We start from the raw sequence: 26,102 nt of genomic DNA, 5'->3' as shown, positions 1-26,102 counted from the left end.
GTTCCACAAACTCGTAGTTAAATGTTCGATTAACTGACGGTCCGCTAAAGTTAAAGGCTCTGTTAAGTTGACTTTAACCGCCTATGCGTTCCACCAACATGCTATAAGCCATGGTTAACTAAACGTATACTACGGTTCGAAATAACATTACTTTCACTATTATGATTGGTCAATTCTAACGAAAAGTGTACGTTTTCTAAATAGAATTTTGACTTTTTCCCTGATCCATCTTTAAAAAATTGAAACAGCTAAAAATAATATTTGTTACTGTACCATACTTCTGACTATTGTTTTTAAAAATTACAATAAAATTCTTTAAAAATTCAATAAATTTTAATAGAATTTAGGACATTAAAATTATTTTACAAACTTCCAATTACTTGTTTATAAAATTTCAATCATCTTCAATTAAATTAATAATAACAAAATTAAAATATTTTAAAAACTTAAATTTTTAGAATTTTAAATAAAATTTTTCGAGACTTTTATTAGAAAAAATTACCTAATTTAAATCATTTTAAAATTTACTAATTAATAAAAATTGTAATTGTTACTTTTTGTATGAATCAATTCAATTATTTATAAATTATTAAATAAAAATTCTTTGAGACTTTGGTTTTTTTAATTTCTAATGAAATTTTTTAACAAATTGTATTATTTTTATGTAATATTTTTAAGACAGTTTCACAAAATTTTAATTAATTTAATAATTTTTTAATAAAATTATTTTAAAAATTCAATTATGGAAATTGGCAAAATTACTAACTATTCTATTCAATTTGACTAGGATTTGCAGGGTTGTTTTAGGCAGACTTGGATTTGTTGAATCAACCTAGCATTCCTAACCATAATGATTAGGACTCCTTATTACTTTTACTAGGTTAAGATTAACTATAGGAAAACAGTTAATAAAACCAACGAGATTTTTTCGGTGTAAATAAATAAACAAATAAGTAAAATAAATAACTAAATAAGTAAGTAAGTAAATTTAATTAATTAATATCTTAATAATAATATAAATTATATAATATCTCAGTCGGTAGAAAGCCTGTATCGCTCCAGTTGCTAGACGGACGAATACACTGCCAGTACAACGCCGGTTGCGAGGTGGTATAAATTCTGAACCGGCGGTCGGACCAAATCCTGTACCGACGACAGTAGAAAAACTGTACCGAAAGTCGGATCCGTCTTTGCACCGCGCCAGCAGACGCCTGTGACGTCATGGGAGGAAAGCATTGAGTAGATGGGATGGTGGGAGCATGACAGTCGCAACTTCGCTGCGATTTTGCCTCCATGTGGAACCGCTGTTAAATTCGAATCGGTACAGACTGCCTGCACTCGCATTCACTCTTTAATTCAATCAGCGCGGACGCTAGACGGTTGGACGATCCCGTATTCGTCCCAGGGCTCGGATCGTCTTTAAGACTCAAAAAAGTCGCTTTAGTCGCATAAATTCACAACAAAAGTCACGAAAAGTCGCATAAAATTTCCGAAAAAATCGGAAAAAAGTCACATGAAATTAAAAAAAAACGTTATGAAGGAAACACAAAATTGTCAAAAATGTAAAAGAAATTACATTTCTCGACAAAAAAATTTTTTTTTTAATTTCTCGTCAAAATTTTATAAATAATAAAATGTATCAAGGAAATTTAATTATTTTCAAAAGTTCCGATAAAATTCTTTGCAAAATTCAATTATTTTCAGAAATAATAAAATTCTTTGCAAAATTCAATTATTTTCAAAAATAATAAAATTCTTCGCAGAAAGTCATTTATTTTCAAAAATTTTTTTAAATTCTCCTCAAAATTTCAATTATCCTTATAAATATCAAAATGCTTCTGCAAAATTCAATTACTTTTAAACATTTTTAAAAGAAATCTGTTCAAAATTTCAATTATTTTTATAAATAATAAAATTCGTCTCTGAAATTCAATTATTTGCAAACAATTTTAGTAAAATTCTTGTCAAAATTTTAATTATCTTTATAAATAATAAAATTCACACTAGAAATTCAATTATTTTCAAAAGTAATAAAATTCTTCTCCGAAATTCAATTATTTTCAAAAAATTTTAAAAAAATTCTTGTCAAAATTTCAATTATCTTTATAAATAATAAAATTCATACTAGAAATTCAATTACTTTCAAAAGTAATAAAATTCTTTGGAGAAATTCAATTACTTCCAAATTTCTCGTCAAAATTATCATTATCTTCATAAATAATAAAATTCATCATGAAAATTTAATTATTTTCAAAAGTTCTGATAAAATTCTTTGCAAAATTCAATTATTTTCGGAAGTAATAAAATTCTTTGCAGAAATTCAATTATTTTGAAAATTTTTTTTTAGATTCTCCTCAAAATTTTAATTATCCTTATAAATATTAAAATGCTTCTGCAAAATTCAATAATCTTTATAAATTATAAAATTCTTCTCTGAAATTTTTATTATTTGTAAAAATTTTAATAAAAATCTTGTCAAAATTTCAATTATTTTCATAAACAATAGTTTAAACATTTTTTTAATTATATAGTCTTATAATATAAAATAATGATTTTATCACTCGGTCATCTTTAATTATTATAAAACATGAAGACATCGATCACTCCGAGTCTTCGACTCAGAGCAATCGATATCTTCATGTTTTATAACAATTTTTTATAATTTGTTTAATTTCAAAAAGTTTTGAATTTTAAACTTTTGAAGAATTTTAATTCCTATTGAAAAATAATTAAATATTTATTTGAAAAAGAAGTTATTGATGTTTTCGAAAAATTTGAAAGAAATTTGTAAATAAATGTAACAGAACATTTTTTGACTAAAACTTTTTCCTTTAATTTTCTAAAAAAAAATTTAATTTCAGACGCATTTTACAAAAAAAAATCTCGAAAAAGTCGATTAGTCGCATTTTTTCACAAAAAAGTCGAAAAAAGTCACATTTCCTTAGAAAAGTCGAAAAAGTCTCACAATCCGAGCCCTGCGTCCGTCTTTTCCGCCCGGGTTAATCTCTAAATTTCTAATATACATTTAATTGAAGAATTTCCGAATAATCAAAATTTCGAAAAATTGAATTTCAAACAAAATTGGATTTAGAAACTCTCAAAAAAACTGTTTCAAAAATTATAAAAAATAATTTATTTAAAGAGGAATTTCAGTTAAAAATTCTAAAAGATAATACATGAATTAAAATGTTGAAAATAATTTCGAAGTAGTTACAGTAATAATATTCTTGAAATATAAAATAATGATTTTATCACTTGATAATTTTTATTATAAAACATTAGGATATATGTCTGCACTCTCTAAATCTAAATTAGTGTGGATTCGTTTACTAATTTGAATTAGTAACATTTTTTAATAATAGGTACTAATAATTAGTAAAAAAAACTACTACTAAATAAATATTTAAATACTTCTTGTTTGTTTTGAATAAGAATAAAATTTTCAAAAATCCTATTTAAAATCTTTCTGAAATTTAATAACTTCTAAAAATAACAACATTAATTCTCTTAAAATTCAATTATTTTCTACAATTTTTAATCAAACTTCTTCTCGAAAACAATTATTTTTAATAATTTTCCTAAAGTTCTTAGAAAATCCATTTAAATACAAAAATTCGGTTTTTTATAATGATTCTAACTGTCCAGGTTTTTTTAAGTTATTAATTAATTTTCAAAAAATTATATAATAAAAAAATTCTTAAAATTAATTTTTCAAAAATATTTTAAAAATAATTTATGAAAGACAATAGTTTTTTAATTATATACAATTGAAAATTTTCACACGGAGAAAAATAGTTAGCTATTTCAGCTAATTTTTAGCTACCTTAGCTAACCTTAATTGCTATTATATGGATAGCAATTATTGTTAGCTAATGCAGCTAATAATTAGCTAAAATAGCTAAATTGTTTTGCTAAAACAGCTAATTATTAGCTGTAATAACTAAAAATTAGCTATCCATATAATAGCAAACTCATTTTCTTCCGTGCAAGCAATTGAAATTTGGTAAATTCTATTCCAAAAAATAATTGAATTTTTAAAGAATTTTAATTATTAATATAAATGTGATATCTCCAAAAATTTAATAAATCTAAAAAAGTAAAAATATTTCTTAATAGAATTTTTCTATAATTTACAAAAAAATAATTTTTCCAAGAATTTTGATAAAAAAATTTTAACATTACTGTTATATGTTGTTAAAATGTTAAAAATAATTGTAAAAAATTTTAATATTATTTTTTGTAAGTAGATATTTGAATTTTTTGAAATTTATATAATTTTTAGAAGCTAATTTTTCATTAATAACCATTTTTAAATTTACACTTGAAGATTTTTTATTAAAATTTTTTAAAAATCAATTATTTTCAATTAAATTGTACAAAATTTAAATTATTAAAACTTTTTTATTGTAAATTTTGAAAATTTATTTAGGATTTATAAAAATAGTTGTATTGTTTCGAAGAAATGATTAAAATATAAGGAAATAATTGAATTTTATGAAAATATTTAAATTCTTCCGAGAAATTCAAATAAAATTGTATTCAATTTCAATTATTCACAAAATTAGCAAATGAAATTCTTTATAAAATTTGATTTTTAAAAATATTTATAAAACACTTTGAAAAAGATAAATTATTTTTAATTTTCGGAAATTTATTAGAAAAATTATTAAACAATAATTTTTGAACATTTGTCTGTAGTTATTTTTTAAACTATTTAAATATCGAAATAAATTGCATTTTATACTAAAAATTATTGCAATATTTGGAAGAAAAGTCGAAAAAGTCGTAATTTTTGAAAAGAAGTCGAATAAAATCGCATTTTTTGAATCTAGACGAAAAACTTATAATATCCGAGGCCTGTAAATATGAACACCACAAAAATAAACAGAATGTCACATTATTCAGGACATTTATTTAGAGTGATAACACCCTTCTATAATCAAAATTGCAATGCTCTAACTATTTCTGTTCGAAAGATAATGAATTTTAACTGTTTTGACAGTTTGACCTTTCGCCCCAGTCTCCCCTATTTATAAAAATATTTGAATTATTGTAAAGAAATTTATAAAAAAATTTTTAAATAATATATTGAATTTCTGTGCAATTTTTATTATTTTTGAAAATAATGAAATATTTGAGTAGGATTATATCAAATTTTTTTTTTAATAATTAAATTCTTTTGGAAAATTTTACTAAAATAATGGTAGATATTGAAAATCATTGAATTAAGAAAAAATTGAATTCTTCATATGAATTTTAAAAGAACATTTTTTTTTTAAATTGATTTTTTCGAGGAATGAAAATTAAATTTTTAAGAATAATTATACTTTGCGAAAAATTATATTAAAGTTTTCCAAAAGAAATTAATTTCTCAAAAATTGTGGATAATTGAATTTCTGTGGAGATTTTATTATTTATGAAAATAATTGAATCGTTTTAAACAATATGATTATTATTTTGGGGAATATTTTTTTGCTTTGGGGCCTTTCAAGTATTACGCAAACATTTTAGGTTTTTAGACCCACTCCTTCCCCAATCGTAAGATTTTTTACATACATTAGCGCCATTTTTCTAATGAAAGTAATCAATAGCTAGACCCCCCTTCCCCTTAAATGGGTGAGGGGGGTCTGCCAGATCTTACGAACAATAAAAAAATGACGCTAATGTATGTAAAATATCTTACAAAGGGGGGGGGGGGTAAGTAACACGTAAGTAACCTGGAAACAAAGGCAACCTAATTTGTTTACAGTGATCTTTGTGACACGAGTGGAGGTTGCCGAGACCATGGCGCCCTCGACCTCCACTTGGGTCACAAAAATCACCGTAAACAAATAGCTGCCTTTGTTCCTTTTTTGCTTAATATACTAAAAGTTGCTGAAATCTAAAAGAAGTTCCTAAATATTAGCATAACGCAAAAAAGTAGTAAATAGTAGATATTAGTAGATGAGTGCGAAGCCTGCAAAATTTAAAAGTTATAAAACCGAAGAAGGTAACAAATTATCAAAAAAGAAAAAAAAACGAGAAACTTTATGCGCGCATCATTCGCACAGATGAAAAAGTATACCAACCTTTCGATGAAGCAGTTGCTTTTCAACAATTGTCTTTTGATTCCTCGACTGCAGAGTATCTTCTTAATACAAAAAATTCACTCACAGGATTAAAAGCACAATAATTTTAGTTTTTCTCAATATTTACGGTAGTAACGCAATCCGAAGAAGCTCCCGTTGGAATAATGAAATCAGCGGTGGGCTAGACGGCGAACGCAAACGGCTCCCACTCTCACGTATGATAGTGTGTGTGTGGTCTAGGAAGGTGCAAGTTTGCCGTGAGAGTGGGGGCCGCTCGCGTTCATCAACTGACAACAAAACTTTTTCTGAAAACGCGTCGCGAGAACGTGATGAATGAGATAGAAAAAATACAAATATTTCTCTGTACTTTTCTATCTCATGTATGGCAGGACGTTTTTTCGTGGTACTTCCTATATTTTACTATATCAATATACATAAGAGCGTAACGAAAAAGCGTCCCGCTTATACGCATCTTAGATCGTAGTGTGGATTTCCCATTAGGGCACTTCAGCCACTTGTGTGCATTTTTTGTGGCGCGTGCCGCCCATGTTACAACAGGTCTACCCTCCCCTTCCATATTGTTAGTGTTTTGGGCATCTTCTAACGCTTCTAATACAATCTTCGCTGTTTAGTCGTTCAGTTAATCATTTGTAGTCGTGCGCAGTGCTGCGAAATTAGTACGGATAAACAGCGCTTTAAAAGGTGAAATATTTTAACATTTTATTACTTTTTTCTTTTGCATTTTACTACCTTTTTTTAATAAACTTTTCTTGCGATATAGTTGCAATATTTTTTATTAATGAAGTTTATTGAAAATTTATTTTCGTTGATCAACATTGTGGACTTAAACTTAGTATCTTAATGTAATTTAATTTTTTTTTGGAATTCATGCATTTCGAATAAAATAACAAATAATTTAATTATTTTTTAAACAAAAAAAATTTTTTAATATAAAGAAATTGTTTTTCATTTTGAGAAACTTTTTCTATAATTTTTATTCCAATAAGAGATATTTGTATTTAATTATAGGTTGAAGAAAAACTTTTTTTTAAACAGAAATCTTTGTTTCTATTACATAATAAAAGTTTGTTTTCAGAAATTAGTTTCCTTTATTATCTTGTATACATTCTGCATAAAATAATAAATAAATAATTATTTTTTTAATCACAATTTTTTTAATAAATAAATTAGAAGGTGGCTAAATTAATCCTTTTTAAACTTAAGATTTTTTTTTAAATTTTGAATTTAACTGCAAATCTTATTTTCTTATTATAGCAAATTTAAAAAGAATCTTTTTTTAACCTTCGGAGAACATATGAGGATCTTTTTGACCCCACGCATTTTTACGAAAAGCTTTTTATCTTTTTTTAATATTTTTAATAAGGATTTTCAAGTATACAGACTTATTCTACAGACTTTAAACTATATTTAAGAAAAATCTTTAGTTTGAGATGAGCAGTTTAAAATTGGTTGAGCTTTGAAAAATGGTCTAAAAAAGAGGTGTGTTATCCAAGGGTTAAACAAAAATATTAAAATTTCTCTATAAACGTAAGGAAAGTTTTCTTTTAACAATTAAGTTTATGTTATTTTTTATTTTAAAAAAGCTTTTTCATGCAATTTCACATGTAAAAATACATTGTATCACGTTTAGTACAGACCCCCCCCAATTAAAAAAATTAAATTAAACTAATTTCTGAAGAATTTGAATTAGTGAAATTTTTCAAAAATTTAAGTTGTTTAAAGTTTCAAATTAAATTCATTCAAAATTTAAATTTTGTAAAATTTTAAATTGTAAACAAAGTTTTTAAAAGTCATAAAATTCTTCGCAAAAATTAATTATATTCAAAATTTTTTTTAAATTGTCAAAATTTCAATTATCTTTATAAATAATAAAATTCTTCAAAACGCTATTACTTTCAAAAATTTTATTAAAATTCTTGGCAAAATTCCAATTATTTTCAAAAAGTTTCCTCATTAAAATGATTTTCAATATCTACTATTTTAATAAAATTCTTCCAAAAGAATGTAATTGTTTAAAAAAGTTTTAATTATTTTCATAAAATAATAAATATTTTACACTAATTTAATTATTTATAAATTTCTTCGCAATAATTCAAATTTTTTATTTTCATGAATAATACAATTTTTACTGAATTCAATAAAATTGAATGCTGGATGTTATAAGACAATAAGTGCCATTTCTCATCTTAACATTGAGGGTATCCCTTTATAGCACCCAACCCCTTAATTATTTTCGCAAATAATAAAATTATTTTTAGGAATTCAGTTATTTTCATAAATAATAAAACTCATCAAGGAATTTCAATTAATTTTAATACAATTTTAATCGAATTCTTTGAAAAATGTAATTCTTTATGAGAATTTAATTTTAAGAAATATTCAATAAGTCAATTATTATTATTTTTGTTTTTAAATAATTGAATTCTAATAAAAATTGATTAAATAATAATTGAATATTAAAAGTAATATAGCGTGAATTTTTACAAATAATTGGATTTTGAAATTAATTTTTTTGGAGAAGAAAATAAAAACTTTAAATAGGTAATATAAAAAAGAATTCAATTAACATCGAATTCTTTTTTATATTACCTATTTAAAGTTTTTATTTTCTAATTTGTATTGAAGAATTCAGGAATAATTGAAATGTCGTAAAATTGAATAAAGTCCGGGGGGAGATGTTCATAGTTTTTTAAAGCACGGTACAAATGACAAAAAAGCGATTTTTGTGTAATCTTTTATTAATGATTAATCATTGAAATCTCAACTTTAAAGTAACGAAAAATAAAATATTTTCATTTCTCCCGGAATGTCTGAGAGAGATGGTCAAAGCTTATTTTGGCTTTTAGCTTAAACTTAATTTTTAATCGTTCACATTACTTTTCTTTTATTCTTATTATTTTAATAATTAGATTTTTTAACAGATTCAAACTGGCAGCGCTGTTTTTGGGTGCTCTGAAATCAATCATGAGCTCGACGGATCAAAATGTGAGTATAAAAATAATACACAAATAAACATGTTTTATATAAATAATATTTTAATGTTTACAGAAAATTTAAAATTAAATTTTTTTTTATTAGAATTATAATAAAAATTAGTTTGTTAAAAAATTTTATTGTAATTGACCAATAGAATTTAAGAACATTATTTCCTCTCTTTTTAAAAAATTATCAATTGTATTAAAACAATAATTGTAATTGAAAAATAGAAATCATTTTCCTTATAAAAATTGAAAGTTTTCTACAAAAATATTAAGATGCAGAAATATGTAATGTTTTGTTTAAAGAATATTCATAAGATTTCTACTTAAGAATTATTGAGCGAATAATTTTACAATTATATGATTAATTGAAATTTCGTAAAATTAAATTGAAAGTGAAAGGATTTCAAAAACCTTTTAGATGAACTTTATTAGTGTAACAGTGTGTTTAACACACTGCATTATTGAAAATAATTACAAGAGGTGTGCAAAAAGCTCGACTGACTATTTTTGAGCTTTTCGTTTTTCAAGCCGAGCCTAATCAGTTTGAGGGTGAGCCGAGTCGACCTTTATAAGAAGCTCGAAAGTGAAACTTCAGAGTACAGTAGAATTCCAATAATCCGGACTCAAAATAAATAACTTGAGGCGTCAATGTTTAAATGGTTTTTTGCAGCAGCGTTTTAAATAGCAGATTGAAATCTTATTACTCAAAATATATAAATCTTATGCTCATTTTGATTATCCGGATTTTCGCTTCTCCGTATCGGGTCTGGTCCCAATTGATCCGGATAATTAGAATTCTACTGTAGTAATCATTTAAAAAAAATTTTTTTCTTTCTTTGAAAAATATCCAAACAATTTAAATTTTATAAAATTGAATATTGCAAACAAATAAATTTAAAATTCTCAAAGAAATTTTACAAAAATAGTTATAAGTAATAGATGAAAAGAAGAATTTTAGTTAAAAAAATTAAATTTTGGAAAAATTATAAATTATTGTAACTGTGAGTGATTTTTTTAATGTTTTATAGTTATTGAAAAGTTTAATTTATAGTTTGAAATGAAATTTTTTCCTATTTGACTTGGACTGTATATTTTTTATTATTAATAATTGGTCCGTAATTTTTCATTTTCAGCCTGTAAAGGCCGTATTTTTAAATAATTTTACTTAATAATTGGTCCGTAATTTTTCATTTTTAGCCTGTAACGTCCGTATTTTTAAATAATTTCACTTAATAATTGGTCCGTAATTTTTCATTTTCAGCCTGTAAAGTCCATATTTTTAAATAATTTCACTGGTTCGAACCCTGTTTATGTATTTATTTTCGTAGTTAATCAAAATTATTGTAGGGTCAAAAAATAAATCAAAAATTTGTTTTTTATAGGTGTCACCAAAACCTACCACCAGTACATTGCCGCCAGAAAGTCAACGAACCGATGAAGTAAGAATTTAATCATTTTAAACGCTTTTTTCTCAAAAACACTCGAAGTTTTTCTCGGAAACTTCTAGACCGATTCTAAATTTTTTTTTACAAAAATCTTCGTTATACATGTGGCTATCGTCGGAACTAGAATTACAGGCTTCACAGTGCCTCTAAAAAGTATTTTAGGGGAAAATAGGGGACTGAAAATGAAAAAATAGGGGACTTTTAGGGGACCATAAAAATTGGTTAAATAAAGATAAAATTATTATTTATTTATACAGGGTTGCCACAAAAATTTAATTTTTTTCTCTGACTTTTCCTTGATTTCCAAACATAACTTCCAATTTTTCCCTGACCCTAAAGAATATTTTGATTCACTCTAAAAATTAGTAGATACTCAAAAAGTGTTCTATTAAATTTATTTACAAATTTATTAAAAAGTAAAAATATTCGAAACCATCAATATTTTTATTTAAAATAAATATTTATTCATTTTTTTTCATTGGAATTAAGATGTTCGAAGATTTCAAATTCAAACCTTTTCAAATTGAACAACTCATCAGAATATTACTATAAAACATAAAGATGACCGACTGACAAAATCATTATTTTATTATTATAAGAATATTGTTACTGAATTTCTTCAAAATTATTTCTATCATTTCAATTAACATTTTCTAGAATTTATAACTGAAATTCTACTTAAAATCAATAACATCAATTATTATTATTATTTAATTAAACTTTTTCAAAAAAAAATTAATTCTACAGAATTGTTAGATAAAATTAACAACTTTTGAAAATAATTGAAAACTTTTTGAAGAATTTTATTAAATTTTTTAAAAATAATCGAATTCCTGTGGAATTTTTTATTTTTTTGAATGTTCGTTTAGAATTTTATCAAAATTTTTGTTTCATAATTGAATTCTTTCAGAAAAATTTAATAAAAATAGTGTAGAATATTGAAAATCATTAAACTAAGAAAATTTTTTGAAAATTATTAAAATTTTGACAAGAATTTTATTAAATTTTTTAATAATTGAATTTTATTACTGTTGAAAATAATTGAATTCTTGTGAAGATTACTATTATTTAGGAAAATAATTGAAATTTTGCCTTTAATTTTATTAAAATTTTTTAAAATAAATAAATTTTATTAAATTTTTAAAATAATTGAATTTTTATACTGAATATCGTAATTTATGAAAGTAATTTAAGTTTGCAATAAATTATTTAAAAATTTCTGAATATGATTGAATTTTGATGAAGAATTTCGCTATTTAAAAAGATAATTCAAATGTTGACGAGAATTTTCAAAAAAAATTTCAAAATAATTGAATTTTTTCAAAAAATTGCGTTAAAATTTTAAAAATTGAAACTAATTTTGAATTAATTTTGAAAATAATTTAAATTTTGTCAAAATTTTTATTAAAATTTTAGAAAATAATTGATTTTTTGCGACGAATTAAATGTTATTTATGAAAATATTTGAATTATTGCAACGAATTTTATAGTTTTATTAAATAAATTAATGTTTCATAAAATAGAATTCTTTCCTCAAGTTTTAATAAAATTTTTAATAATTATTTGTATTTTTCAAGGAATTTATTTCAAATTGTATTAAAAATATTTGAAATTCTACGATGAAAATAATTAAATTCGTAAATGAAATTTTATTATTTATGAAAATAATTGAATCATTTCGTAGAATTATATCAAAAAGTTTTTTCTAGAATTAAATCTGTTGATAATTTTATAAAAGTAGTAAATATTGAAAATTATTGAATTGAAAAAATCTTTGGTTAAAAGTAATTGAACTTTTGCAAAGATTTTCATAAATTAAAAGTAATTAAATTTTTGGCGAAAATATTTGCTATTTGTGAAGGTAATTGAATTCTTTACGAGATATTCGTGATAATTTTTAAAAATAATAGAATTTCTTCGAAGAATTTTATTAATTTTGAAAATAATTGAATACTTGGGATGAATATTGTAACTTATGAAAATAATTGAATTTTGTAAAGAATTTTATTAAAATTCCTAAAAATTATTGAATTTCTGTGAAGAATTTTGTTATTTATCAAGATAGCATTTAAACTTTTGTAATAATTAAATAATATTAAAAAATTCATTCTTGGCAGAAATAGAAAATTGTTTTGAAGGTTTTGTATATCAATTTACTTTTAACTAGTCGTTCAAACATAAATTCAAAATATTTATTCTTACAGAAATTTTTTTTTTGTTAATTTAAATTTTTATAAAATTTTGTTTTCAGTTTAATTATTAAACAAAGAGTTTTTTAAACACATGAATTAAATAAACATAAATTTCAAGATTTGAAACTTTCAAAACAAACCCAGTAAACAAAAACTAATTGAAATGAATTAAAAAGAATTCACAAAGAGCTTTCGTGAATCCCGCTTTGTGACAAATACGAATTGGAGCCATGACGCAATCTTCCTGAATTCGTGAAACTGTATTGAACTTCCGAACCTTCTATCCGTACCAATTCACTGGACAAGTTTTGAGCCTTTAATTTTTTTTCAATTCGTTAGCACGAATTCAATGCATTCCTTGGCCATTTCTTTCGAATGCGAATTCGTTTGGACAAATTGGTACATATTGAATTAAATTCAATTGAATATACAAAGAGCTTGAGTGAATCCCGCTTTGTGACAAATACGAATTGGACCCTACCAAAAATGTTAATTCGTTTCAATTCATTTGAATTAGTTTTTTTTTACTGAGAAAGTTTCCAATTAAAGAAAAAAAGAAAAAATACGGGAAATTTAGGGGAACTTTTCAAAATAGGGTACGTTTAGGGGCCAAAATTAAAAAAGGGGACTTGTAGGGAAATAGGGGACAGACTGTGAAGACTGGAATTATTTTAAAATATTAATTTTTACCATTTTTTTAATCCGAAAATCAATATAATTCATAGGAATCGTAAAAGAATTCTAGAAAATAGCTTCATTTGAACTTTTTTGTTGATTCTAATGCAATATATAATATATATAATATAATATATAATATCCTTTCCTTATAAAAGAAACCGTGTAGCCGTATGTGATAATTTAATAGAGGAAGATGTAAAAAATTGTTTATAATAATTTTTTATACTTTAAAGGATTTTTTAACTGTTAAGCTGCGGTTACACCTCTGCAGGCTGCCTGCCTGCGCAGGCAGGAGCAACGAGAGTAAGGGAGAAGTTTGAAGTCACTAACTCTCTTACTCTTGTCCGTTACCATGACAACCTGCAGGCAGGCAGGCTGCCTGCAGAGGTGCAACCGCAGCCTTAATTAGCAGCTGATTATAAACAAAAAATTATAGGTGAAAAGAATACGTCACGGACGAGGACGGAGTGGCGGCAATAGTAAAATAGCGAGAGCGGCAGCATTTAAAGTAAGATTTAGATCAAACATTGCGAAAAACATTATAGTCCAGTCAAAGTAGTCGAAAAAGTTGACGTATCTTATCTTAGGACCGCAATTTTTTTGCTTAAAACCTTTATTTTAGTGTCAAAATAAAGTGCCTACATTTGGTACCTCGATCTCCGTTGGTAAGGCAAAAAATTTTTTCAAAATAGGTGCAAAAATCAGTTTCTTGAAAATAACCGCTTTCCCGTTTTTTTCGTTATTTTGGCCAAAATTCGCTATTTTTCATTTTTTTAAACTACTTCTAAAATAATGATTTTTTTAAACGACCAACAGAGCACTTAAAGCTGACTAAATTCCTGACAGTTAACGACAAAGAAAAATAATATAGCTGTAATAGTTTTAGAGATTCAATCTCTCAAAGTTGACCCTTTTTGAGGATTTTGCAAAAATTCTTGGCTTTCCCGACGGAGTTAAATATACCAAATTTTGGCGCTTTATTTAGACCCCAAAATGAAGGGTTTAAAAAAAAATCCCGGTCCTGAGATAAAATGTCTAAAAATGCTAATTTGACTGGTTTATTAAGTAACAGGACGACAAAAGGCTTCGATATGAGTGAAAATGCCATTTCAGATAGTAGACGACAGGAAGTGAGTCGAGAATGATAGAGGGTGCACACCAATGTTTATAGCTATAGGTATATTGCAGCATGCTTTAGTATAGCGAAAACCATTAACATCGCATCGGTGCATACTCTCTCTTATTCTGGATTCAGCTGGAGACTACAAGATATCAATCTTACGTAGTGTTGCTGCGATACGAGACCAGGCGAGAATTCTATCAATCTCGTCTGGTCTCGTAATTTTAAGGCGATTTCTCGACTCGCCTCGAACGTCAAGAATCCTATGCATTATCATCTTGTCTTGTCTCGTACGTTAAAAATGCATGGAAATCACGTTTTCTCGTCCTAGTGACTACTCTCTCGTCTCGTATCGACTTAACGATATTTAAAAAACACTGTTTTGTCTTATTTCGTGTAATTATTTTCTCGTTTCGTCTCGTCTCTCGACATTATCGCGGCAACACTAGTCTTATAATTTTGTCCAACTAAATTTAAATATTTTTTCAGATCGTGAATGATGGAAACGATCCAAATAAAAAAGAAGGGACAAGGAGAGAAAATAGAAATAGGAAAGGAGATAAGGATAAGGAACAGAAGAGGGACAGTCGATCGAGGAGCAGAGGAAGTACGAAAGAAAGGGAAAGAAATGGAAGGAAGAATGAAGAGGAAAGAAAGGAGACAGGTGACGGAGAGGGGCGAAGAAAAGGAAGAAAAAAAGGAAAAAAATTGAATTTTAATAGAGGTAATTCAAATAATAATAATAAATAATAAAATCAAAATTTTGTAAAATTGAATTGTAAACAAATGAATTTGAAAATTCTAAAAGATCTTTTTCAAAAATTATTAAAAATAATGCATGTATAGTAGAACTTTAGTCAAAAACACGAAAAAAAATTTAGTTTTGGAAATCTTACAAATTATTGCAGAAATCCAATTATTTTTAAAAGTAAAAATATTCTTTGCAAAAATTAAATGTTGTTCAAAAATAATAAAATTCTTCTTTGACATTCAATTATTTTTATAAATAATAAAGCTCATTGCAGAATTTCAATTATACTTTTAATAGAATTTTAATCGAATTTATCGAAAAATGTAATTTTTGTTAAAAATTTTATTACAATTTGTCGAAAGAATTCAATTATTTAAAAATTTGTTGATAAAATTCTTTACGGGAATTGAATTTTAAGAAACATTCAAATATTCAATAAACTATTTATTTTTGTATTTAAATAATTGAATTCTAGTAGAATTTTTAAACAAAAATTGATATAAAAGTGAATTTTAGTTAAAATTTTAGATATTAATTGAATATTGAAAGCATTACCTTGAATTTTGAAATTAATTTTTTTGAAAAAGTTTAATAGAGTTTTTTTATATCTTTACAATTTTTATTTTTTCTAATATATATATAATTGAAGAATTGACGAATAATTGAAATTTCGCAAAGTTAAATATTGTAAACAAATGGATTTGAAAACTATCAAAGAACCTTTCCAAAAATTAATAAAAATAATCAATTTAAATAAAAATTTTAGTTAAAAATTGTGGTAAATAAAAATTGAATTGACAATTATTTTATCACTCGATCATCTGTGATTATTATAAATTATAAATAAATCGATCATTATCGATATCTGCATGTTTTGTAGTCCGTAAAGTCCGTATTTATAAATACTTTTACTGGTTGGAGCCCTGGAATTCTAAGTTAAATTAAAAAAGTTTGAATAATAATTCTCAAAAATAAATTCTAGGGGTGTTAAACATCATTTCTACAAATTATAAGATTTTTTTAATAACTTGAAAAATAAATGTGACAAATCGAATTTCTAAAAATTATTTTTTTTATTTCCAAAAAAAGCTTTCAATTTTGTTAAAAAAGAAATTATGCAAATTAAAATTTAACAAAGAACAGAAATTTACACAAAAGACTAACTTAAGCGTGTGAGAGACAGAAAAATAAGAAAATACAGAATTGTTGTAGTTTATATAGTTAATAATGGAAATATTGTTTAATTATATTTAACAAATAAAAATATACTCTGTTTCAGGAAATGGACGTCCGTACATAGGGAAGAAGGTCATAATGATTAATCCCAGAGGAACATTCAATTTATAAATTTTTTTTTAAACATAATTTTGTTATTTTAATTGAATAAATTGAATTAATTTGAACTCTTATGTGAATAATTTCCTTAAAGAACCAGAGAAATTCGCGTTACAATTCATATTTTCTTTTTTTAGAAATGAAAATTTCGATATTTCCTTAAATCCATTATTTTTAATAATTAATGAAATATATATTGACAAATTTAACTTATTTTACAAAATTTTAAGGGAACACCTAAGTGGAAAAATGACAAAAAAATCGATTTTTTTAAATTTGATTTTCTAAATGTATACTCAATTAGGAATAGAACAAGACTTTTTAAAACCTTTTCTGAAGAGTAGAAAAAATCTGATTACAAGATTCTGAATACCATGAGTTTTTAGTATTTTTTCTTTTTTCGTGTCTCCTGTAAAAATTGTTTTTTTCCAATTTTTTAAACTTTCGGTACACTTTTCTCCGAATCTACTAAACCGATTTGTAATTTTTTTTTACTTTGTTCAGTAAGGTTCCAAGAATACGAATAAGAAGTTTAACATCATTTTGAGTTGTACAAACGGAAATATGAGTCAATGAATAAGAGAAAATGGGATTTTTATTTTGCTTTGGGTATATATATTCATAAAAAAGTTTCTATTGAAGATAACGTCGTATTACTTCTTATTCATATAATTGATTATATTTGTAATCGAATGAAAAAAGGGCGAACGCAATTAAAATAATAGTTTTCGAGAAAAGTGTACCGAAAGTTGACTCTTTTTGCATTGTTTTCAGGTGATTTAGGTGTCCCCTTAAATCAGTAAAATTTTTCAAAAATTGAAGTTCTTTAAAATTTCAAAAATTAAATTAATTCAAAATTTAAATTTTATAAAATTTGAAAATTGAAATTAAATCAAGATTTAAGTTATTTTAAAAAAAATTATTGTCTGAAATTAAAAAAAATAAAGTATTTATATTATAATTTGTGATAATTTCATAGTTTATGTGAAAAAAACACTAAGATTCAGAATTTTTTTATGAATTCTAAAAATTTAACTTTTTTCAGTACTTTTAATAAAAAACTAGGGTGTCTACTAGTCCTTGAAGTTCTGGAATTCCTGGAAATGTCCTGAATTTTGAAAAAATGTCCTGAAACGTCCTTAATAACTCCTTTTTTAAAGACATATTTAATCATTAAAAGTTTTGTTATTTATGAAAATAATTGAATTCTGGAAACGAATTTTATTAAAAATATTTTTAAAGAATTGAATTCCTATGAAGAACTTTATTTCTGAAAATAATTGAATTCCAGAGAAAAATATTATTATTTATGAAAATAATTAATTTCTTTGTAAAGAATTTTATTCCAATTTTTTTAAATAATTAAATTTTTCAGAATTCATTAAAAAATTGACAATAATTGAAATCTGACAAAGAATTTTAAAAAAATTTTTTTAAATAATTGAATTCCTGTGAAAATGTTTATTTTTGAAAAAAATTGAATTCTTGGGAAGACTTTTATTAAAATTTCTTAAATAATTGAATTGTGTCAAAGAGTTTTACAAACATTTTGTGACAATTGTATTTCTAGAAAAAATGTGGTAGTTTACGAAAATAATAAATTGTATTCTATGACCGATTTTATTATAATTTTTTAAATTTATAAAGTATTTTATTAAAATTTTTGAAAATAATTGAATTCTCAAGAAAGAAAATAATTGATTTCTAGCGAAGAATTTTATTCAAATTATTTTAAATAATTGAATTTCCATAAACAATTTATTTGTAAAAATAATTTTAGGAAATTAGAAAAGTTTTATTAAAATTACAATGTAATAAACTATATCTTGTAAAGAATTTTGTCAACATTTCTTTAAATATTAGAATTTGTAAAAGAATTTTATTTAAATTTTTCAAAGTAATTGAATTTCTCCGAGCTATTTTTTTCAATTCTCTTTATATATTTCAATTCTTCCGAGAAACTTTATTAAAAAATTTGAAATAATTGAATTGATGCGAAAATTTTATTAAAATAGTAGATATAAAAAAAATTAAAATTAGGAAAATTTTTGAAAATAATTGTGATTCTGACAAGAATTTAATTAAATTTTTTAAAAATAATTGAATTTTTAAAAAGAATTTTATTATTTATAAAGATAATTGAAATCTTGACGAGAATTTTTAAAAATTTTCGAACATAATTGAATTTATGCTAACAATAATTGCTATCCATATAATAGCAATTAAGGTTAGCTAAGGTAGCTAAAAATTAGCTGAAATAGCTAACTATTTTTCTCCGTGTAGTATTAGAATTCTTGTCAATTTCATAATTCATAAGGCAAACAAAAAAGACACCAAAATTCAGAATTTTTCTATAAATTCTAAAAATTAAATTTTTTTCAGTACTTTCAATAAAAATCCCTAACTTTTCCCTGACTTCTGTTACACATATAAATGTCCTGAAAAAATAAGAAATCTGTCCTGAAATGTACTAAAAATGTCCTGGAATTTTAAGTCATATTTTCAGTAGACATCCTGAAAACCCTAAATTCCCTGTTATTAGAACATATGATTATTGTACTCATACTAGTATTAAAACTACATTCCAATTCATTTTTAATTTTAATAAAAATAGTTTTTAATTAAAAGTTAGCTATTTAGTAATTTTTAAATTTAAAAAAAATGTATTAACATATTTGTTATTAGGAGATAAAACTCAAAAATGAATTTCTACACGTTTAGAGCAAAATTAAAAAATTGTGTTAGTCCGCCTTCTTGAATTAGTAATATTTTAGTTCAAAAAATATCAACAAATTTGTTATCAGTAGGAGAAAAAACTCTTAAAGGTAATTTCTACAAGTTTAGAGCGAATTCAAAAAATTGTATTAGTCCGCCATCTTCAATTAGTAATTTTTTTTATTATTCTTAAAAAGATAAACAATTTAAAAAATATCATGTATTATTTTATTGAATAATTATTAAATAAAAGTTTTAAGTTTTAATTAATTTTTAATTTAAGTAATTTTTGTATTAAATTAAAAAATGTCTTGCCATAAATTAATAAATAAAATTTTGAAACTTACCTTTTGAATGCAATATTAAAAATTTGTCTTTATCACTTTTCAGAATGATTGAATATTGTAATTTAGAAATCTTTCAGCCCGACATCTATTGAGAGAAAAAACGTTAATATTTGCAATATGGTAACACTTTCTTTTTTTTCATGTTATCAAGCGAGCTCTTATGGTAAATGATCATTTAACTTTCCCATTTATCTACAAAGAGAATTACTCGTTCTCTTTGTATCACATTCGGAAGCAAACTTTTCACTTTTATATTTATTTTTACAATAAGTGTCTTATTAATTGGTAATTTTTTTGCTTTTAATTTATTCTGTAGTTTACTGGCTTTTTATTTTAAATACTTTTAGGTTTCAAGTAAGTGTATTTACATAATTATTTTACAAAACACCGTGTCAATGTAAATAATCACCGACGATATTTTTAACTCTAAATTTTAACTTCAACTTTAAAAATTATTTTCACATTGAAAATCAATGTTTATTATTAAAGTGCCTATATCAATTTCTTCATTGGAATGTCCTCTTTCAATTCCTCTAATAAAATTTGTGGTTTTATTTGGTTTTTTGTATATTATTTACAAAACACTGCAAAATCACCAAAATGTCGGTGCTTTCTCGGTGTTCTCAATTCGCAAGGGATTGAGATTATTTCTCTCCTAGGTTGTCTCAAATATCGCTTCCCACATTTCCCAGAGCCTTTTATTACTTGACAATGAAAAAACACAGTATCTTTTAAGCTAAAATTGTCAATATCAGTTTTTAATGAGCTACCACAGCGGCAACGACCTAGATAGAAAAATTATTTAGTTTAAGAAAAAGGTCCGTAAAGTACTTAATTTAATAGAAAAGGACGAAAAGTTCCTAAATTGTAAAAATGATTTCAGAAATTCAATTATTTTCAATTCTGCGCAGAATTATTTTATTGTATTTAAATAATTGAATTCTAGTAGAATTTACTAATAAAAATTGATTTAAGGGAGGATACCTAAGTAACTCACAAAAAATAGGCGCATTTTTTAGAATTTTTTTTAGCTTAATAGAATGGTCAATTAAAAATCTGTAAAGTACGTTTTGTTACATGAGTATTGATATGCAAAATATATATATTTTGCATATGAATACTTATGCAACAAAACGCACTTTACAGATTTTTAATTGACCATTCTATTAAGCTAAAAAAAATTCTAAAAAATACGCCTATATTTTTTGTGAGTAACTTAGGTTTCCCCCCTTAAAAATGAATTTCAGTTAAAAACAAATAAATTTGAAAATTCACAAAAAGTTTTTCAAAAATTATTAAAAATACTGAATTTGTAGAAAAATTTTAGTTAACACTAAAAAAAATTAACGTAAAGAAATTACAAATTATTGCATAAATTCAATTATTTTCAAAAGTAATAAAATTCTTCGCAAAAATTCAATTTCGTTCAAAAAATTTTAAAAATTCTGGTCAAAATTTTAATTATATTTATAAAAAATAAAATTCTTCAAAATTTAATTATTTTCAAAAATTTTAATACAATTCTTGGAACAATTTCCATTATTTTCAAAAATTTTCCTGAATTCAATGATTTTTAATATTTATTATTTTAATAAAATTTACCAAAAGAAATCAATTATTTAAAACAAATTTTATAAAATTCTACGCAAACTATTAATTATTTTCATAAAATAAGAAAACTTCACAAGAACTCAATTATTTACAAGTTTTTTAAAAATTTATTCACAATAAGTTAACTATTTTCACAAATAATCAAATTTTCAGAGATTGAATTATTTTCGTAATTTTCAATTATTTCGTACTAGAATTCTTTTTAGGAATTCTACTATTTTCATAAATAAAACTCATTGCAAAATTTCAATTATGTTTAATACAAACTTAATCAAATTCCTCAAAAAATGTAAGTATTCTTGAAAATTTTATTATAATTCGTCAAAAGATTTCAATTTTCTAATAAAAGTTGATTTAAAAATGAATTTTATTTAAAATTTTAGATTATAATTGAATATTTAAAGCATTATATCTGTATTTAATTAAAAAATATGCGAATAATTAAAATTTTTTAAAAATGAATTGAAAACAAATAAATTGGAAAATTCTAAAAAAATTTTCAAAAATTATTATAAATGATGGATTTAAAGAAGAATTTTAGTTAAGAAAACACTAAAAAAAAATTTAATTTTGGAGACGTTGCAAATTATTGCAGAAATTCAATGATTTTCATAAATAATATAATTGTTTTTAAGATTTCAATTATTTTCGTAAATAATAAAACTCATAGAAGAATTTTAATTATTTTTAATAGAATTTTAATAGAATTTGTTGAAAAATGTAATTATTGTTAATTATTGTTAAGAATGTAATTGAATTTTATTCAATTTGTAAAATTGAATTTCAAACATATGGATTTGAAAATTATCAAAGAACTTATCGAAAATTATTAAAAATAATTGATTGATAGAAGAAGTTTAGTTAAAAATTCTTGAAAATAATAATTTAATTAAAACAATGGAAATTCACAAATAATTAAAATTTGTAAAATTGAATTTTAAACATATGGATTTGAAAATTATCAAAGAACTTATCGAAAATTATTAAAAATAATTGATTTATAGAAGAATTTTATAGTTAAAAATTCTTGAAAATAATAATTTAATTGAAACAATGGAAATAATTTTGAAGAAGTACAATATTCTTGTAATGTAAAGTAATTTTTTTATCACTGGGACTAAATTAATAATTTGTTTATAACAAATTACGTATGGCCACCCAGCTGAAAAAGTTCTATAGAATTTTACTAGAAGGATTCTAATGAATTTCTACACGAATTCTACTAAATTTTTGTGATTTTAAATTAGAAAGAATATAAATTTCGTGAAATAATTTTTTTAACATTATAATTATTATTGTATATGGTTACTACAGGACTCGAATTTGATCTATAAATCTATAATCTATAATATAATCTATAATATAATAATAATAATAATAATAATAATAATAATAATAATAATAATATATATAATCTGTAATATAATATAATCTATAATCTATAATCTATAATCTATATCTAATTTTCAGAAGTAATAAAATTCTTGTCAAAAATTCAATTATGTTCAAAAATTTTTGAAAATTCTGATCAAAATTTCAATTATATTTATAAATAATAAAATTCTCTGAAATTCAATTATTTTTAATAACTTTAATAAAATTCTTGGCAATATAATTCAATTATTTTTCTAAATAATAAAACTTTTACAGTCATTATTATTAAAAATTTTTTTAAATTTCGTCAATCGAATTCAATTATTTAAAAATTTGTTGATAGAATTCTTTATGAGAATTCAATTTTAAGAAATATTCAAATATTCAATAAATTATTTTACTGTATTTAAAACATTTAATTTTAGTAGAATTTATTAATAAAAATTCAGTTAAAAACAAATGAATTTGAAAATTCACAAAAAACTTTTTCAAAAATTATTAAAAATAATGAATTTATAGAAAAATTTTAGTTAAAACTAAAAAAATTTAATTTTAGAGAATTTACAAATTATTGCAGAAATTCAATTTTTTCAAGAGTAATAAAATTCTTCGCAGAAATTTAATTATGTTAAAAAATAGTAATATTCTTTTAAGGAATTCAATTATTTTTATAAATAACAAAACTGCAGAATTTCAATTATTTTTAATGCAATTTTAATCAAATTTCTTGCAAATTTATTTATTTTATTAAAAATCGTCGAAAGAATTCAATTATTTAAATATATGTTGATATAATTCTTTATGAGAATTGAATATTAAGAAACATTCAATTGTTCCATAAATTATTATTTATTTTTATATTTAAATAATTGAATTATAGTAGAATTTTCTAATAAAAATTGATTTAAAAATGAATTTCTGTTAAAATTTTAGATAATAATTGAATATTAAAAGCAATATAACGTGAATTTTTAGAACTAATTGAATTTTAAAATGAATGTTTTGAAAAAGTGTATAATTGAATTTTTTTATATTATTTGAAGTTTTTATATTTTATAGTATATATTTAATTAAAGAATTTTCGAATAATTAAAATTTTGAAGTAATATATATTCTACAAAATAAATTTTTTTACAACGATAAAAAACTAGTGATCTCATAAATTGTGAAACCATTTTACCTTTTATTTTTATATTTTACAAACAAAACTTTTTAAACTATAATTATTATCAAGTAAATGTTTTATTAAAAGTAAAATAAAAATTTACGCAATCATTTCTAATAGAAACTCTATAACAGAGTTCACTTTATAAATAAATAAATAATAATATTTAATAATATATTAAATAATAATAATAATAATAATAATAATAATAATAATAATAATAATAATAATAATAATAATAATAATAATAATAATAATAATAATAATAATAATAATAATAATAATAATAATAATAATAATAATAATAATAATAATAATAATAATAATAATAATAATAATAATAATAATATATTTTATAATATATTATATATATATATATTAATATATATATTATATATTATTATATTTATATTATTATTTTAATAATAATATTTTTATTTATTGATAAATGCTTTATAGTAAAAATAAAAATTACCATTAATTTTGCCGGTAGTTGCATCCATTGTTAAACTGTGATTTATAAAATTAAAACCACATTCCAATTTAGTGGTTTTATAAATCTCTTCGCTAACAAAATCTTTCCACTCTCCTTGCTTTAATCGAAGGTAGGGTGACCAAACGTCCTGCTTTGGAAGGACATGTCCTTATTTTTTAACGTCTGTCCTGCTGTCCTGCCTCTTTTACTAATGTCCTGCTTTTTCATAAATTTTAATATTTGCACTAGATAATATTCGAATAGCAACACAGCTTTTATGGCTAATATACAATAAGTATAACAATGACTTACTAAAAAAAATTGAAGTTAAAAAAGTATTTAAAAACCTAAAAGACTTCTGAGGTACTTTTTGATATTTAGTTAAATTTTTTTGTATTTACAATTTTAAGTACCTATTATGGCAAATTATTTTTAAGAATATATAAAGCATATTCAGAAATATAATATTTGAAACTAATTAAAATTTGTCATTAATTATTAATAACTGTTTTTATTACAGGAATAATATTTATTTTATTTATACAGCGTGCAACAATTAAAATTTTTATTAACGACGAGAAGAAGAGGGGGAAAAAGTGGGGGTAATGTCCTGCTTTGTCAACTAAGACATATGGTCACCCTAGAATCGAAGGCAATATCTAATATAATTTTTATGGTTTTCGTGCCTATTATATTCAACCTGGATTATTAATTTCATAAATTCTTCTTTATTTACTAAAATGTCGAAATTCCAATTCGCATCGTCAATGCTTAAGTCTGGGTCAGATGTTGTAACATTAGGTGATTCAAATTTTTCACTGTTAATTTCAGTCTGTACTTCATTCAATTTTTCTCTAAATTTTACTTCGCATAATTTAGAATAAAGTGATCTTCCAGTTAATTCTCCACCTAATTCATCTGACAGGTGTGTCCAAATTTCGTTTGACTTACTGACGAGTTTGCCATTTTCTAAAAAAAGTTCTTTTTTTCTTCTGTTAAAAATTTCAATTAAGTCTTTTTCTTCCACTCTCGCTTTTCTACCTGGTTTAGACATTTTAATGCAATTACTTTGTTAACATGAATGAAAAAGATAGCAAACGTTTAACAATCACATGTCATTTAACACAAAAAAACATTAGAGAAGTTGTCTGGTATTCCCTTGACGCGAAAACTGATCGTCGCCCGCGTTGGGCACTTAAACTACTCAAAGTACTTTACGGAATGCAGGTCAGTTCCGAAAAATGAACAGAGCATAATAACTATTAAGTCGAATTCATAATGGCTGAACTGCTTGTTACACAATTTTCCGTTAAAAGTTAAAACTAATTGTAAATTAAACGAAATTTAATTCTTTAGAAGTGACATTTAACTTAATATGAATAAAAAAATAATATTTATAAAGAATTGTTATTAAATTCTATTATTTAAACAAAATTTTAATAAAAATTTAACAGGAATTCAATTACTTACCAATTTCTTTTATAAATTTCTTCACATCAATTCAATTATTTTAATTTTTTGAATGAAGTTTCTCGAAAGAATTCAAATATATAAAGAAAATTGAAAAAAATAGTCTGAAAAATTCAATTGTTTCGAAAAATTTAATTAAATTCTTTTAATAATTCTACTACTTAAAAAAATGTTGACAAAATTCTTTGCAAAATTTAGTTCATTAAATTGCAATTTTAATAAAATTTTCCTATACAATTAAATTGTTTTCAATACATTTCTCCTTAAAGAATTAAATTATTTTCACAAATAATACATTTTTTATGTGAATTCAATTATTTAAAAGAATTTGAATAAAATTCTTCGCTAGAAATC

At 23.1% G+C, this 26,102-nt stretch overlaps 2 protein-coding genes across 6 annotated transcripts in view; both read left to right on the top strand.

Moving 5' to 3' along the window:
- Nucleotides 1–16,659, top strand: part of LOC122503884 (translation initiation factor IF-2-like) — a 116,455-nt gene extending 99,796 nt beyond the window's left edge. For 2 of the 5 annotated variants that reach the window (XM_043614642.1, XM_043614643.1), the window contains exons 2-6: nucleotides 9,011–9,074; nucleotides 10,453–10,509; nucleotides 13,822–13,893; nucleotides 14,995–15,229; nucleotides 16,536–16,659. In XM_043614642.1, coding sequence (XP_043470577.1) covers nucleotides 9,054–9,074; nucleotides 10,453–10,509; nucleotides 13,822–13,893; nucleotides 14,995–15,229; nucleotides 16,536–16,603 — 453 coding nt within the window. In that variant the 5' untranslated portion in view covers nucleotides 9,011–9,053 and the 3' untranslated portion in view covers nucleotides 16,604–16,659. Of the gene's footprint in view, nucleotides 1–1,047; nucleotides 1,322–5,494; nucleotides 6,771–9,010; nucleotides 9,075–10,452; nucleotides 10,510–13,821; nucleotides 13,894–14,994; nucleotides 15,230–16,535 lie in introns of those variants that run through there. The other 3 variants (XM_043614639.1, XM_043614641.1, XM_043614640.1) reach the window with 3 other exon arrangements.
- LOC122503881 (SET domain-containing protein SmydA-8) overlaps nucleotides 1–26,102 on the top strand; it is a 182,786-nt gene that overhangs the window by 64,024 nt on the left and 92,660 nt on the right. The window lies entirely within an intron of this gene.

The sequence above is a fragment of the Leptopilina heterotoma genome, unplaced genomic scaffold, assembly GCF_015476425.1.
Source record: "Leptopilina heterotoma isolate Lh14 unplaced genomic scaffold, ASM1547642v1 Lhet_272, whole genome shotgun sequence".
Lineage (NCBI taxonomy): Eukaryota > Metazoa > Arthropoda > Insecta > Hymenoptera > Figitidae > Leptopilina > Leptopilina heterotoma.
The sequence above is the reverse complement of the archived record's forward strand: the minus strand, read 5'-3'. Positions and strand labels throughout refer to the sequence as shown.